General features: G+C 36.3%; 2 protein-coding genes across 3 annotated transcripts; one reads left to right on the forward strand and one right to left on the reverse strand.

Annotated features, from left to right (window-relative positions):
• The first annotated feature begins 249 nt into the window (after positions 1 to 249).
• Positions 250 to 9,314, forward strand: Acox3 (Acyl-CoA oxidase 3). 2 transcript variants are annotated; one of them, XM_014240923.3, is made up of 9 exons: positions 250 to 749; positions 907 to 1,000; positions 2,596 to 2,758; positions 6,674 to 6,811; positions 6,882 to 7,372; positions 7,441 to 8,189; positions 8,248 to 8,402; positions 8,458 to 8,745; positions 8,827 to 9,314. In XM_014240923.3, exons 2-9 carry the CDS (start codon positions 978 to 980, stop codon positions 8,935 to 8,937), a joined length of 2,118 nt encoding a protein of 705 aa, XP_014096398.2. In that variant the 5' UTR covers positions 250 to 749; positions 907 to 977; the 3' UTR covers positions 8,938 to 9,314. The 2 variants fall into 2 exon arrangements, with proteins under 2 accessions (XP_014096398.2, XP_069963327.1); XM_070107226.1 differs by lacking the exons at positions 250 to 749; positions 907 to 1,000 and having other exon boundaries at positions 2,363 to 2,758.
• Fic (FIC domain protein adenylyltransferase) lies at positions 8,978 to 12,109 on the reverse strand. Its single transcript, XM_014240925.3, has 6 exons — positions 12,013 to 12,109; positions 11,143 to 11,940; positions 10,730 to 11,076; positions 10,456 to 10,659; positions 10,183 to 10,320; positions 8,978 to 10,105 (listed from the first exon to the last, which is right to left on the reverse strand). Exons 2-6 carry the CDS (start codon positions 11,800 to 11,802, stop codon positions 9,853 to 9,855), a joined length of 1,602 nt encoding a protein of 533 aa, XP_014096400.2. The 5' UTR covers positions 11,803 to 11,940; positions 12,013 to 12,109; the 3' UTR covers positions 8,978 to 9,852.
• Between the last annotated feature and the right edge of the window lie 5,766 nt (positions 12,110 to 17,875).

A 17,875-nucleotide genomic window follows, 5' to 3' on the forward strand; every position in this document is an offset into this window, starting at 1 on the left:
TATTTGTGATAAAGAAGGTAGCTGCTTACTAAACCTTATATTGTTTTTAAACTCTGTTTTGTAAAAATACTTTCTCTAGATGCTATTTTGACCGCCATTGTCAAGTATAACTTCCTATCATGCATTACCTAAGAGTAATTAAAAACAAAATTAATATCAAATAGTTGACTCGCTCGTGAATACCCCAAACAGCTGTTATTGACATTTCTCACACGACAGCCGTTGCTGCTAAAAAACAAAACAATAAAATACCGCAAACAAAAACATTGAATGAGTGCGTCAGAAATTGGAGTGTTTCGTGTAAAATTCAATCATACGTGAATTCAAGTAGTGAATCTAATCAAAAATCGTAAAAACTAACAGTAAATAAGCTATTTGACACAGGCGCGTAAGCTCTTACTTAGTGCTGCACACAAAAACGAGGCAATTATCAGCAACCGCGCCTACAAGTTGCAGAGATAGCGTTTGATTCCTATCAATTTTGTTTGAGTGAAAATGCATTGAGAAGACTAAGTTACTACTTCAAGGCTCAATGCGAAACAAGTGCAGATGAAGTAATCGAGGAAGCCTTAAACCCATCCACCCATTAGTGTGTTTCTGCGTAGCTTTTCAATAGGAGCAAATATCAGTTGAAAATAGTTCATTAGCCCGTAGCTAACAAAGTAGTAGCCAAAGGTTTACGAGGAAAGGTCGATATGACGCTTTGATTTCTAGTGACGGATTATCTCCAATTTATTATATATACATATGTATGTAAAGTGACTTTGATGCAAAGTATACACAGAGAACGTATATCATATAATCTACATTCTCTGGTATACATAACATATAACATAATCTATTTATTGCCATGAGCGGTGTATTTGATAAGTTATCTCAATATTTTTTTTTGTGTCTAAACAACAGTTAGTGTCCAGTGCTTAAATTGTGCGGTTGTCATTAAACGTGAATTGCTGTCTAAGCGTAGAAAGTTCAACATGGAGTCAAATAATAATAACAGGTAAGTGGATCGGGGAAGCGCAACTAAAAGATATACGACGCTCGTTTATTATGACAAGATTGCAATAAACAGTGTAATTAAAATAATTAACAATAACAAAAAAAATAAAAAAAAATAATACATATTAAATAAGCGTAGAATATTTGATGAATAAAATTACATAAAATAAAAAAGACATTAAATGAAGTAAATTAAATTGATTTGTAATCGTTGAATATAAAACAATTTGAAATATAAATACGTTTGAAAGTGCACAGCGGCAGAGCTTAAGCTTATAAAACATTTGCAAGATAACGGTTATACCCAAAGGAAAATTTTAACAATTATAAAAAATATCTCAAAAATTTGTGTTTACTGCTTTGAAACCTCCAAACAAAATGCGAATTGAGGGTAAGGCCACGAAAAACGACGTCTCAGGAGAATGACAATTACATAGAGATTTTATCAAAGCGCGATGTAGCTATCCAAAGAGAATTGGGTGTCGAAATTTCTTCAACTACTGTTGCGCGTTGCCTTTTAGAAAATAATCTTTTCGGAAAGGAATAATCGGTTCGCTTTTGTTTCAGCACATATCAATTGGACCGTTGAAGAATATGCAGAAAAAGTATCGTGAGGTCCTTTGGTCCGATAAATCTAAAATAAATATGATAGGTAGCGATTGAAGCGATTGGGTTCGACGTCCAAAGAATGCTGAAATGAATCCTCGTTACACGATAAAAACTTTCAAACAAGGAGATGGTAATGGTAATATCATGATATGGGGATGTTTTTCGTGGTACGGAGTTGGACCGCTGTTTTGGGTTTGGGAAATTATGGATCTATATCACTACCTTAGAATTTTAGACGATGTGATGATTGCTTATGCTGAAGGGAACATGCCTTTAGTTTGGCAGTTCCAACATGACAAGCATTCCGCGAGTATGGTCAAGACTTAGCTATAAGATCAATGAATCGATGTTATGAAATAAGGAGGAACTATGGAAATAAGTCCAAGAGGCGTGGTATTCAATACCGAATTCAGTCTGTAAAGCTCTAGTAGGATCTATGCCGAAAAGATGCGCTGCCGCAATACAATTCTAACAAAAATAACTACTAATCCATATAGAAATTAGACAATTAGCTTGTTAAGCTTGAAAATAATTTAATAATGCAGCTATTAGTTAAAACATTTTAATTTAAATAAAATAAATAAATATTGCACTGAAAATGCTTTTTAAAGTGCGCCCCTTTGAAAAGAAGATAAACTGTTAAAAAGAAATGATAACTTCATACAGCGCACACGAAGTTCAGTTTAAATTTTATGTGTTTGTTTTGATCGCTCATTTCTTAAGCGTACTGTGAGAGTCACTACAAATTTGCCTGCCAAACAAAACGAGCGTCATTCAATGCCGACAGAGCGTTGACCAGCTCGTAAACACACAGTGGTTTGCTTCCACAAATGAAAGTGGCCACCAAACCAGTCTTGAATCGAGCTTTGCGCTGCACGCACATTCTTGTTTAGTCTAGTTTTATTAATTCGAAAAAAATAAATCTACCAAAAAATACACAATAATGGCTACTGTAGTGAAGTTATTATCAATTTTACAAAATCCTAGTGAAGTCGAGCCGGTGGAGCTTCATTCGGAAAACATATACGAAGACAAGATCATCTTCCCGGATTTCAAGACTGGACCATTGACCAAATATCGCCAACTTTCAACGTTTTGCTACAAGCGCATGAACGTCCTTCTGGAGGGTGAGGAGCACATACGACTAAAGGTGAGCATGCAAGCAATTAAAATTTCACATAACAGTAATTACATAACAATAAATAGTTGAAATGCGTGTACTTTTTGCCACGACTATGCAAATACATGAATTATTATTAATCAATTCCGTACATTCATTAAAAGTGATTTTCGCTGCTTTGATCAGAGTACAAAGGTCAGTACAAAGTGTAAAACCAAGCAGAGGCGAGTTAATGCAACCACAGTGGGGGCTAACTGCGGTGATAGTAGATGAAATAAATCTTCTGGTTAATTATTTTAACATTATTATGAGACGGCTAATCAGTATCCATTATAATCTGGTTTCATCTATAAGCAATGCATACATACAATTGCAGTTATATATGCACTAATCAGTTCTCATACTATAAATCTATACAATGAAACGACAATTTTAAATGCTTTCAATACGAGTTGCTTAATTAGGTGTCTTCGCATTACATACGTTTACAATTATTCAAAGCTCACATTTGAATGCACGCCATCGTTCAAGTCGTGTGTTGTTGCTGCAATAGTGACCCATCTAAATTACGTTATTCAAGAACTTTATTGAACTTGTGAAACATTGCTTTTTCATGTGGCTACATTCACTTGCAAATTAGAAAAAATACTTTTTTGCGTGATTTTTTTATTTATTTAAAGACAATTTAATAAGCAAATAAAAAAAAAATTATAATATTGTCAGAAGTTAATGTACTTTAATAATCGGCAATTCATTTTGAAAAATTTTGACAGCGTAGCCTATCTCCAGCAGAAACTCTGAAAAATGGTGTATGGCGGTTAGAAAGACTTGTGGCTTAAATTATCTTAAATCCAAATTCAACGTTTTATATATATACTATTTGTTATAAAAATATAGATATTGCACGTTCCAATGAATTTGCTAAATGTAATTCGCACAGCTGCAAAATATGCTTTTAACAGAAGGTAGTTCAGAACAATGAGCTGTGCGCGAAAAGTAAGTCGGAGAATATAGCAGAACGCTTAGCCCACTAACTGGCAAAAGACCCTTAGTGTCGAAAGCATGCCAAAATCCACCACAACAGCTCGCAAATGCAATATTTTTATAATGGAGTGCAGGCAAGATACCAGAGATAACCTTTGAACTAAACAATCCGGGGTGTTGTGGAATCTGATAGCTGTTGGAATTAGAATTGAAACCGACAAAAAAATGTAGTAGATTTTATGAATTCAGCTATTATTGGTTTGATGTTCGAAACAGAATTTGCATCGGTTTTTTTTTTTTTTTGATTTGGTTTTTGATATATTAGTATGTTAATATGATACAAGTGTATGTATATTCGAACTTTATCCATATTATCGGTATGTACTTATTAACTGATTTGCCTTAGTTCTAACGACAAATGTGTGTTGTCGCTTGGAAATGTTAGTAATCATTGAACATGTGCTAAGCCTACATTCAATAATGCCCATAAACAATAGATATGATAACAGTATTTATTAGCGCTTATTTACAAGCTGACACACTTTTTTTGCTTGCGCAAGTTCACACCCTTATTATAAATAAATAGCTAGGCAGTCGGAAATTGTTTGAGAGTTGAGTCAAAGACGACAAACGAAGGAAATAAACTTGGAACCCTAAATTTTTTTTATTTTAAATTGTGGGTGACAAAGTCTAAATTACTGTACAAGTTAGAAATACCAAAAAATGCAAACCAGAACTGGTTTTAGCCTAAACGCTTTGTGTTGCCTATTATATCTGTTAGGAAGGCTTTGAGGACAAAATAAATATGGGAATTTAGTTATACTAATGGTATTAACTATAAGTGTACAACTGGATACATTTATGGTGGATATCATTGAAATCTTATGAATAATAAATTGTACACATTGTTAAGATAAAATAATTTTAATAGAAAGAAATACACGGTATAGAAATCAAAGCAATATATGGATATATAAAAAACACAGTACATATCGTGTAAACTCCATACGTTTGAAAGAATTTATATATGAAAATTATACATATATTCTAGCTAATAGAAGGAATATTGCCAAACTTGTGAAAATAACCTGGAACGTTTCTCAAGATCTAATGTGTTCAGCGTTATAAAATTCTCTAAAAAGCAAGTTAAGTCTAAATAAACCTTTTGAGTTTTTAACCTCTTCTTTAGACAAAGATAAATATTCCAATAGGAAAGAGGTTAGAAAGAAGCTAAAACAGACTCAGTAGAAGGTTGCCAAGTAAATTTCAAAATAGCAAAACTTTACTGACTTTACTAACAGTAAATTAGATCTTTTAGTAATACAATACATATATATTGTATATAAGTACAGGAAAACATACATATTTATCATAGAGGCTTTTTGATCATTATTTGATAGAATACGAAATCTATAGATAGACTTACAGGTTGGTTGAAAAGTCTCTGCGCTCCAAATGAAAAAATACTGTTTTTGAAACGAAATATATGTTCAACATAATATAATCTCGCTTAACTTCACTACCTTTATTCCAATGATCCTCTAACAATTTTATGCCATCTCTATAATGACTTTTCGGAAGCCCTGCAAAATACTCGTCTACGGCTGTAATAAGTTCTTCATTCGACGAAAAGCGCTTTCTACGAAGCAATTGTTTCTGGTTTCTGAAGCGGTAGTAGTCGCTGGGAGCCAAATCTGGTAAATACGGTGAATGCTTAAGCAATTCGTACTTTAATTCGTTAATTTGTTTCATTGTTAAAACACCTTTGTGAGCGGGTGGATTTTTTCGTGCTGTAAGAGAGGTCTTTTCTCCAGAATTTTTTCATCCAGCTGATCCAAAAAGCTGCAATCATATTCAAAGTTTTACCTTTTTGCAGATAATCAATCAACAAAATTACTTTTGCATCCCGAAAAACTGATTCCACAACCTTCTTTGCTGATCGTTGTGACTTTACCTGCTTTGAAGCTGAACAACCAGCCTCAGTCCACTGTAAACATTCTTGTTTCAATTTAGAATCATGGTGATAGATCCAAGTCTCATCCATAGTTATAAAACGACGCAAAAAATCGGTTTTACTCTGCTTAAAACGATCCAAATGCTGAGATGCTTTCAAGTTTTTGTTGAATTGTTAACGTGTAACTTTCCAAACAGCTTTTTTATACGTAATTCTTCGTGTAAAATATGAAGTACTAGTTTGTCTGAGATTTCTATGGCATTAGCAATTTCACGCTTAGCCAAATTTGAATCTTCACTAACAATATTATGAACTTGCTCAATGTTTTTTGGTGTGGTTGCGGTTTTTGGTCGTTCTTCGCGTGGATCGTCTTCAAGCTTAGTACGACCACGCTTTAATTCATCAGCTCAAAATACAACGGTGCGTTTTGAAGATGAGGACTCCCTATACACTTCTAACAATTGTTCATCAGTTTCCTTTGCTTTTGAACCTTTCAAAGCAAAGAATCTAATCACTGCGCGATATTAAATTTTTTCCATATAAAAAAAATACTCTGACACGTCAACTTCAAATGGTTTGTAAACAAAGAATAAATTGACAGTTTGACTTGTAACGTTGCAGGTGTTCTCACGATAGATGTGCCAACTTGAGAAAAAAAATTGGAGCTAGTAGCGCTATTTCTTGGTGAGACCAACCAATTTTTCAACTAACATGTACAAACTTTTTGTGCATTATTTGCTAAAATACGATATCTTTAGATATTTATTTGAAAAAATAATTTCGGGTCTATCTTCGCATATTCTCCTTTTGGCGCCTTCTTGTTTGTCTTCAAAGCGCTTGCAGCGCTTTGCTACTTATACACGAAACATTCTATAAATTTCCAAGCTTATTACTTTTTGATTTGAAAGTAACGGTAAATCATATCAAGAACTAAATGATTTCTTGGTACTTACCACATTTTTTAAATCATAATCCAGTCATTGCTTTTATTCTATTAATTCTTTTAGCATCGCATATGGAATTTCATGGAAAAACATCCCGACTTTCAACATGACTTGGAGTCACCAACAATGGATCGCCAACGCCAACTGGCCAATAAACGCGGACAATTAATCTGGGATAAGCAATTTTATGGATTAGGCGATGTTAGTCAAATGTTAAAAATCAGTCAAAACTTTAAATACCGTTACTAACATGATTTTTTATTGTTTGCAGTACGTCTCTGCGCCTCAGCTTTCTCTCGCCTTTGCACAGAGCATGTTCTCGTATGACTTCAGCTTTGCCGTCAAGTATTCGCTCTCGAATGGCATGTTCCCCAGCACAATTCTCTCGCTAGGCACTGAGCGTTTGACCAAATATGCCGCGAAAATTGCAAATAATGAAATTTCGGGCGCTTTTGCGCTTACGGAAATCTCACACGGCACCAATGCACGTGGTATGCGCACGCGCGCCACCTATGATCCCAAGACGCGTGAGTTCATTATACATACACCCGACTTTGAGGCTGCCAAGTGTTGGGTCGGTAATTTGGGCAAGACTTGTACGCACGCCATCGTATATGCACAGTTATATGTGCCCGACGACGCATATCAAGGGCTGAATGCGTTCCTCGTGCCAATACGTAACGAGCGTACGCTGCTGCCGTTCCCTGGTGTGACCGTTGGTGATTTGGGTGAGAAGGTCGGCTTGAATGGCTTAGACAATGGGTGAGCATAACGGTATTTCCTTTTTATTTTATGGTATTCACGTATCTTGTATGAAATTCTTTTGCCAGCTTTGTGATGTTCAACGAATACCGCATACCCGGCGAGAACTTGCTATCGAAGACGGGTGATATCGATGAGCAAGGCAATTATGTGAGCAAAATCAAAGACAGTCGCAAACGTTTGGGCGCCTCATTGGGTGCACTCTCGGCTGGACGGGCGAATATATGCTCAATAGGTTATGTCGCGCTCAGCAAAGCGATAACAATCGCCACACGCTACTCCGCATGCCGCAAGCAATTCGGCCCCGAAGATAGCAACGAAGAGTGGCCTGTTATCGAATATCAGTCACAACAATATCGCCTCATGCCACATTTGGCCACCGCCTATGCGCTCCGTATATTCACCATGTGGATCGGCACAGAAAATGTGGATTTGACCTTTCGCACCATTATGGGCGAAGATACCTCCAACAAAGGCATGGAAATACATGCAGTTTCCTCGGCCGCCAAGCCAGTGTGCACTTGGGCAGCGCGCGATGGCATACAGGAATGTCGCGAAGCGTGCGGTGGCCATGGCTACTTGAAGTTAGCCGGCTTGGGTGAGCTGCGCAATGACAACGACGCCAATTGTACTTACGAAGGCGAGAATAATACGCTCATACAGCAGGCGTCTAACTGGCTGATAAGTCTGCGACGTAATAATGCCAATTTCGAGGAGATATCGCCATTGGGTTCTGTGATCTTCTTGAAGAATATGGACGCGATATTGCGTACAACGGCGACCGAACGCTGCGTGCAAGAGGCGCTGCAACCAGATAGTGAGTAGTTACTTTTGAGTGGTTTCAGTCTTGTAGATATAGCGCATCTTACTTGCAGACCTCTTGAAGGCGTTGGATTGGTTGTTTGCCTTCCAGCTGGATCGAACAGTGCAGCGCTATGAAAGCTTGCGAAAGCAGGGACAAGACGCCTTTGAGACGCGCAACAACATACAAGTCTTCAACGCACAACAGCTGTCCATTATCTATGCACAGGTAAGCGCACACGGCAATCAATTTATAGCGAATTTTAAATATGTTTTTTCAACAGCGCACAATTTACTATGTGTTCCACCGCTTCGTCAACGATTTGCCGCCTTCGAATGAGAAAAATGTGCTCGCTCAGCTGTTGTCGTTCTACGGCGCAGATTTGGTCACGAAGTACATCGGCATCTACTATCAAGGCGGCTACTTCCAGAACAAGGCGCATGCGGAGCTCTACCATGACGGCATTTTGGCGCTGCTGCCGGTGCTGAAGCACGAGGCCATATCGCTGATCGATGCAATTGCGCCAACAGACTTTATACTCAACTCGCCGCTCGGCATGAGCGATGGCAATGTAAGTGTATGCATGTGTAACTGTAAAAATATTGTGTGAAACTGAAATTGATGTGTTTTGCATTTGTGTTTGCTTGTGCAGATTTACCAGCATTTGCAGTGCGCCATCGTGCAGGCGCCCGAGGTGTTCGAACGACCGAGCTGGTGGCGCGAAGTCACCTACAAGGACTATCTGCAAAGGTCGAAGCTGTAGAGATTTGCATTTGCATAAGTTTAGCGTACTTATTTGTGAATTTTGTTACAATAATTTTTATTCCATTGCAATAATTTAATTCTTTGTCGTTGCACAATATACGATTATAGAAAATATCATTAGAATTTAAGTAGCCAACAGCTAGCAATTTGTGCTTTCAATAGATTTCTGTTTTTACAAAAGTCACACATATGTATAAACATATTTACAAATTATTTGTGCTTTATGATAGAGAGTCTTACTAAGGACTTATGACTGTGTATGCCACAAAAGTACGCTTTGTTGTAGGCATACATACTTACAAACAGATTTGTTGTGTTAATGCTTAAATTTTTATATACAAAATATATACATACATACATTGTTGTAAATTGTTATTGAAAGTCATGTTACTTTTTGGTTATCGTTTACGTTTTGGCAGTAACGTACGTTTTGCAAATGTAGCTACATATTTGGCATTGTTGCTATTAAATTGTCCACGCGCACAAAACCGCTGCCACGAATTTGGGAGCACCGTTATAAAAAAGTTAAAATATACTTTTTTCTTTACAATTTAGAAGTTTAAATACAAATACAAAAAAAAAAAAAAAAACAATACAAAAAACAAATTAAAAGAATACCATGTACACAGCAGCTTTGGCTCACATAGCGGAGCGATATGCCAAATTTTATCATAAACCCCACACACTTCTAACAGATCACAGTCAAGTGTTGCATATCTACGTCTACAGAAGTATTAAATATGTATGTACTAACAACAAATAATTTCACAGATTTTTACACCCTAAAACAATAAATCTTTCATTTATACTAATTACCCTGCATATGCAACCTACACTTAAATTAATACCACACGAACCGGGATCGGACGCTAAATTCTATGGCATACAGTAATAACAACAACTTCAAGAAATGTTAAGGAATTTCGCCGGAACCTGATTCAAATTTATCTGCTGTTTCACCGCCCATACCGGTCACCGGTGTCACCAACTTATCCACATACGCCAACTCGTGCTCGGTTTGCGCCAACATCGGTATCTGTTGTGGCAGATCGCTCGTCGCCCACAGATACAAATCGAGCGTCTTCTCCGTGCAATCGGCAATGAAACGCACGAAGGGGCGTATATCACCCTCGTTGGCCACTTGCAGAAACTGATAGTATTTGTGCCTGTTAAATAAATGTATGCAAGTTGATATTATAATTTATTTGAATACTTATGAGATTTGTCGTGTTTATGTACTAACCGCTGCTGCTTTGGTATTATAATGGGCGGATAGCCGGCGCGCATCAGTAAAGCGTTCATGAGTAGACGCGATGTGCGGCCGTTGCCGTCGATAAAGGGGTGTATGTGCACTAGTTTGTAGTGAGCCAAGGCCGCATGTCTGTGGAGCAACAAACCCCATTAATATTTTTACAAATAAGAAAGCAAAAAAAAATTGTTGCGCTGTTTAAGCAAATTTAGTTAGCGTAAAACTCATTAAAGCATGTTGTAATTTGCGAGTGTAGTAAGCACTTACTTGACGGGATGCAATGAAACCGTTTGTTCCGCATTCAACCAGTGCTCGAAATGCTGCATGAGCACTGCCAAATCGCCAGGGCCGGGTGGCACATGACCGCCCACATACACTTGCGTACGACGAAATTCGCCACCTTCGATGGGATCAACGTGACCCAGTACCCTTCTATGTATTTCTAAAATGTCCTTCATTGTTATCTCAATTCTAGCAAACATGAATTTATTATTATTTTTTTAATTACCAGTGTCAGTTTTCGACAAAAGTGTGTACTCACTTGTTAACCAAGCTTGCATTGATGTACTTCATAGCCAAATCCAAACCGAGAATTTCGTTGTGCTCATCGATCGACTTGCCATCGATAGCCATGCGTGTCTCCAAAATGGAGCGCGTTTGCGCCAAAGTCATTGTGTTGCCCTCAATGCCCACTGAGTGATAGATATGTTGGAAATAAGCCTCTTTTTTCGCACGCCGCAATGCCGCGTTCGATTCGTGCACTGCAGAAAGTGCGTCACGCTTCAAGTCAAGCAACTCTAGCTTGCGTTCGTCAATGGATTGCACAATGCCAGCGGTGCGCTGACGATTAGCCACCGCTTCTGTGTTGGTGGGGTTGAGCATTAGTGCCTACAGTTGAATATAATATTAAATTAAGAATGTCATTTGGCATAAACTGCGCGATTTAGTAATTACCTGGAAGTAGTACTGATCCGCTAGCACAATGTCGCGTTGACTATGCTCCAAATACTCGCCGTAGCGCAGCAAAACTTCAGGATGCTTTGGCGCCAATGCAAAAGCATGCTCATATAAACGTTGCGCCTTCTCGCTCTTGCCCAAGGCGCGCATTTCCGTTGCCAATTTCAAAGAGTCAAGTGCCTCTTTCACATTGGTTGCTGAAGCACGCGCACTCTCCACCTCTTTGGCACTAACATACATATCTTTGAGCGCATCCAAATCGAGCGCTCCTGTGCCTGGCGCTGCGTAAACCGCGAAATCATCACGCGTTTGCAGGAAATGGTTGTCAGGCAGGTGCTGTAACTGTTTGTTTGCCGGACGCAATAACACACCATACGGATTGAAATGCAGGAACTCGTAGAGTATGAAAGCTACGCTCGTGCCTGCTATGAATATGCAGAGATTTACGAAGCTAACATAGAGCATGGAAGTGCGCGCCAGCTGTTGGTGTTGTTGTAGCTGCAGTAGTGCCTCGTTGCGTATGGCAGCGATGGTTGCTTGATTCACGTTATGCTTTGGGCTTACTGGGTCAAAGTTGCAGATGGTCTTCTCATAGGGCACGCAACTGCTGCGCTTTCTAGTTGTGGGCCCAACAGCTGGCGCTGTGTCATTATCCATTGCTAAGTTGTCTTTGTATGTATTTGCGGATGTTTGGCTACTTAAGCCAACTAAAATTCTAAATATTTCTGTTTTACACACTTTCTGCGATCGTTCGTTTTCCGCCCCTTTATGGTTTTCGTAAATAGCATCTTTGCGCTGAAAATAATGTGGTTTAACATGCGAGAAATTTGTAAAAAATAGTAATATTGCTAAATAGTTGGCACTTACCTCCACTATAACTGTTTGTATTTGCGTCTGCAACTTTCCTTTTACTCAACTTATGACGTGTATTTTTGCTTTGCTTCTGTTGTTGCCACGTTGTAGGAATAACTGGCGAATTTGCAGAAAAATATATTACTTAGATTTTATTTAAATATTTTCAATTGCATTACAAACATTTAATTTTATTAGTAAAGCTAAGTAGTAATTTGCTATTGTGAGAAATAGCGAATTATCAATTTTATCAAACGAACGTTCAAAAAAATGAATTTAGCACTTTCATAAATCTAACTAGAAAAGTGGCATCATTCTTTCTTTTGACCATTTTCGTAAATATTTACGAATGAGCATGGTGAAAGAAGGTTGCGATAGGTCTGTGCGAAAAAGATACGACAAAAAAGAAGACATTTTTATTCTGAGTGATTTTAGAGTTGTGTTTTAAATTTCCAAGGATTTTTGTATGAAAGTCGTTGCAGAGACAGAGAACGTATTTTATATGATATACGTTCTTTGGTCGTTGTTGTTGCGCAATTAGCCAACTTAAAGATTTTTGTTTTTATCTCGAATTTCAAAAGTGACTTAAACGCATTGTTTTTGTTTTAACTGATTTTACAGTTATTTTTTAAATATCGTTTTTGCTTCGCGAGGGCCTTTGTGCATTTTTCACAAAACGCTGTCTTCGGAGTCGGTGTGAAAAATTCCTTCGAAACCGTTGGATTGATCGAATTGACATTTTCACACGACCTTCTTACCATAAATATAGATGTCTGGTATTGGATTGAAGAATAATTTTTTTTTTTAATAATTTGGATTTTTTAAGCCACTCTGAAGTAAATTTTTACAAAAAACGACATTTTTTTGCTAAACCGCCATTTTGTTTAAAATCATAATCTTGACTAGTCCTTCGATCATTACTTGTGTTAATTTCTCACAATATTTAATAGTTGTAAAGTTCAGAATTTTGTTTAGAATACTTGATACTTTTGTTTTTGTGTTGACCGATCCACACAGGCTTAGATTGGCGAAAAACAGCCGGTTAAAATCACTGTGGGAATTGATGTCAGTCGTGTATAAAATATCATTTGTAGCATTTGACTCGCCAAAAGGGTTCTTAACTGTCAACGATGCAACTGTAGTTGAGCACATAGAGTAAACATCGTTCCTTATATTGTTAAAAAAGTGGTGTAAGAACATGTCTAAGCGTCCGGCAAACTGTCCGTGTCAATCTACTAATCTTCGGGAAAATTTTTGATTATAGGAACGTAGCAAGCAAGATAAATAGTCTTAAAATGCTCAATACTATCTTTGACCTTTGAGTCACGTCATTCCAGTTGTAAGCGCTAGCTTTTAATAACTTAAAAAGCGCTAAACGATCTCACAGCGGCTCTTGCCAGTAAACAACTTTTATTAATCGTTTAGCTTATGTTTTTTGCGCCTTTTTGTTGCAGATGATTTATAATAGACTAATTTACATTTCAAGAAGTAACAGTCGTTTTTTAAGTATCAGCGATTATTCTCAATGGATTGAGTAGTTTGTGACTTGTTGACTGGTTAGTGACTCATTAGAGTTGACAGTACGCATGCATGAATAAAATCCAACTTAAAGCCGAAGCAAATAAACAAAAAGCAGTTACCAATCAGAATTTGGTTTAATTTGCTGGAATTCCACAGTGATTGTATGTAAGCACATATGTATGTTTGTATAAGTGACGTTGCGTACTGCTTTGTGTCTTCAATGAGCGTTACTTTTTTTCAAACGCTGGCGGTGTGTCACACCATTAAACACATACGTCATAATTTGTTGTTTCTGACTTTAGATTATATAATTTTTTCTCGTTTTCACCTTGTGATTTAATTTATATTCGCAATTGTTTTTTCGCTTCGTAGAGATCCGCTTAGATCTGCAGCTATATTTAGAACCAAGCGCTCTTTTCAAGCCTCCATATGTTTGTTGTAATGTTTACTTTATTGTTTTTGTTGTTGCTATTACGGTTGACACTGCCAGTGCTCACCGATATTTGTGCACCCGTGATTTATTAGGTAAAAATGTACAACAAACTTGTAAACTGTCTGAATATAACAGTGAGTGTGGTGCATCCACACGCACACACACAAATGCTGCACACTTACATATACATGTTATATGGATGTGAAGAATTACCGGGCTGTCATGTCATTAGAATATTGATAATAACTGACACTTAAGCTGTCAAATTGTCGCATGTAATCAGCCGGCGCTGGTTAGTGGGTGGACTGGCATTGTTGTGGCTTTATAAAAAGTAAAAAATTAATAATATAATATATTCGGTATACATACCATACATACATACATGTATTTATAATATGTTTGTGTATAGTATACATACATACATATATACGCAGAAAGTGAATTTACATCTAGCAGTTCAAGAAAATGTTAGGCTAGCTCGATTTACGTGAGGCTATAAATATTTGAATACAGAGAATAGTCCTGATATTGAAGTTTCTTCGTAAAATATTTGTTTTTTACTAAAAAAATTCTCTTAAGAAAAGTATTAACTTATATATTGAACGATTTTTACCCTTCCAATTCTGTCAGAGCACCTAACCTTTAATTTTTAAAAAAAGTAATGACCAATGATGCCAATCGCGGATTAGAATTATTTTTACCCCAATATCTGCTGTCTTTCATCTATTAAATGTCTGGACTTAAGAAGGTATTCTAGTCTAGAATTTTAATAAAAATTTTATTTTTTTTTAACTTCAATAGTTTCGATATTAAACTTCAAATATGAATTGCTTTTACAAGTGTTTATCAACCAAAAAACGCTTGAAATGTAGGTCTATAGACACGAATAACTCTTTAAGAACTCTCTTATCCTGAGCGCGATTAATCAATACTGTATATTAACATAAATAAAACGATGAAGCGAACGAAGTAGACTTGCATTATAAATCTGATTTTTATACTCTGAACAGGGTATATTAAGTAGATATAAAAAATGAAAATTTTTGGACGAAAAATTTTTTTTTTAACATATAGATGCGATCCACTCAGTTTTAAAGTAAATTGCGAGTTAAAATTTTTTTTGGACAAGAAAAAATGATTTTTGGTTAAAACTCTTTAAATGTATATAAAAATTACCGAATGTGACGGTTTTTGGCTCAAAATTTATTTTAACGCTTAAGGTAAGCATGTTGTCGTTTAAGATTTTTTTAAAACTCCAATAGTGATCACAAAAATTTTTTTTAAGTTGATAACTGTTAATTGGCCAGAAAGAGGAGTCTCCACAGCTTCTAGAACACTTATCAAACATTTTTTACGAAATTATAATTTTAACTCGAAACTTTACTTCTGTCGGTCTGTCCGTCTGTCCATCTGCATATACGCGAACTAGTCCCTCAGGTTTTAAGCTATCGATCTGAAATTTCGCACCTGTCCTTTCCTCACTAAGAAGCTGCTCGTTTGTCGAAACGGCCGATATCGGATCACTGTAGCAAATAGTGAACTGGGAAACTTTGACGTAATATCTTCACGAAATTTGGCATGAGTTATTTTCTAAGGCAACAATGAAATCTCCGAAGAAATTGATAGATCGGATGACAATAGCATATAGCTGCCATATTAACTGAACGATCGGAATAAGGCGCTTGCATGGAAAACTTTTTTATTTGAGAAGGTATCTTCAAGAAATTAGATCGAAATCAAGTGCTTGTAAGCGACCTTTGTATTTGTGAAGGTTATTATAGCTTCGTTGCAACCGAAGTTAATTAGTTAGTTTTTTTTTGTTTTATTTTTTTTCTTTCGCCTTTTTTTTCTTCCGCCTTTTTTCCACAGTTTAGTTTAAGCCGAGCTTCGAGCATTTACTTTGTTGCCATCAAAGTTGAGGTTGCCTTATCTTTTTTAAATTAAAACTGATTTTGCCTAGGTTTGACATTTATTTTTAGGCTCGATATCACTCAGTTTTTGATAGATAAAAACTAAGATTCTAAAATCAAGAATTGCGACATTTGCTGCATTCATCAAAGTTATGCAAATATTTTCACTGACAATATATATGTTGACAACAACAACATATATTTATGATTGAATTCACATGATGTGGTTAACGGAAAATTTACGAGCATTTGCTACAAGTATATACAAACAGAAATATACAATTCTGTTTCAAAAGTTTATAGAAAATACTTTTTTTATACATATTTGTATATGTATATGTTTCTATATTCATTGCTGTCATTCTATTTGGATTTTATTATTTGGCACCATCAGATGTTTATGAGTAATGAACTCACTTATTTTCATGTATTTTATTATGATTTTTAGTTTGTGTGCCAAAACTCAACATTTTTTTATTAGAACTGTTTTAGTTCTATGCCTGTCACATTTGTCATGCGAAATTAAGTTATTAAGCATTATTTGCGCTAATTAATGATGTGAAGACAGAAGTTAACAAAGGGAGACCAATTATAGAGCACAGTGTGTGACTGAAGAAAAGATGTAAAAATATGTATGAAGAATTGCTTATACGCACGTATATATGTTTGTGGTTAGATGTAGCATGTATGCTCTGCTGTGTGGCCAAAAAGCCGCGAGTTGGGGTTTACTTTTCATTTCGCATAACCTTTTTTCTTTATTTCATCTTCACAAACTCACACACATTTTATATATTTATAACCTAAACAGGATGAATTAAGTAAAAAATAATAGTTATTAAGTTAACACGAAGTTTGTAACACCTCGAAGAAAACGTCGAATCATGATCTATATAAATGATCAGCGTGACGAGCTTTGTCGCTTTAACCATGTTCGTCTGTCTATGTGTGTATAGGTATATGCAAACTAGTTTCCCATTTTTTGAGATATATTTCTGACATTTTGTACACATCTTTTTTTTCAAGAAGTGGTCGAAATTGCCGCTATCGGACTACTATAGCATACAGCTGTCTTACAACTGACCGATCAAACTCAAATTCTTGTATGGAAAATTCTTTTAGCTTTCAAAGTATCTTCTTGAAAATTGGCACAGATTATTGTAGCTGTCATACAAACGGATCGGCCATTATGATATTTTTATGCGCTTTTATACTATAAGAAATGCACCTGTGAAGGGTATTACAGATTCGACAAAACCTAAGGTTTTTTATAATATTTTTTCCACACATCAAACGGACTCGCTAACACGATAAACGCGAACCGCAAACAATAAATTTAAGACAAAAAAAATTTGCCGCAATTTGCACATAATTCTTGGACCTACTCCCGGATCTGTGACGTTCTGCTAAGAAAATCGTATTTCTTGACATTCTAATGTGAAATATTTAATTTTTTTTCAACATTAAACGCTTGCATCGCCATTTGGAAATTCATTAAAATTTGTATGCAAGCAGCATAACAGTAATAAATATATACCTTTAGAGTATAAATTCCCTAAAACAAATGAAGCTTTCACCTAAGTTCAAGTGCAGTCCATTACACTTTTATTGCGAGATGTAGTGCAAGGGATTACAACAATTTGTCTCGCTGAATCATCCGTCAAGTATAATATGCATACAAACACACATGCAAACACACACACATACATATGCACATATGCGGGCAAATTTGTGCGCCACCCACGCCAAGCATTGTAATGCCAACAATTGCACTTACATATACATAAATGTATATATATGTATGTATGTGTCTGTGCACATGTGTGTCTGTGTGTATGTGCTTTGATATATTTCATGAAGTAAAGATCATTACCAAACGGAACTGCCTTTGAAATTAAGCAAGTCGCAACATCTTGTGTGGGTGTGCCGGTATTGCCTCTGCCGTTGCGATACAGCTGTGTGTGTTTGTGTGTGTGTTTTAGCGTCTAATGCGTTCATCAAATAAACAAGTCATATA

The sequence above is a fragment of the Bactrocera oleae genome, chromosome 3 (assembly GCF_042242935.1).
Source record: "Bactrocera oleae isolate idBacOlea1 chromosome 3, idBacOlea1, whole genome shotgun sequence".
Lineage (NCBI taxonomy): Eukaryota > Metazoa > Arthropoda > Insecta > Diptera > Tephritidae > Bactrocera > Bactrocera oleae.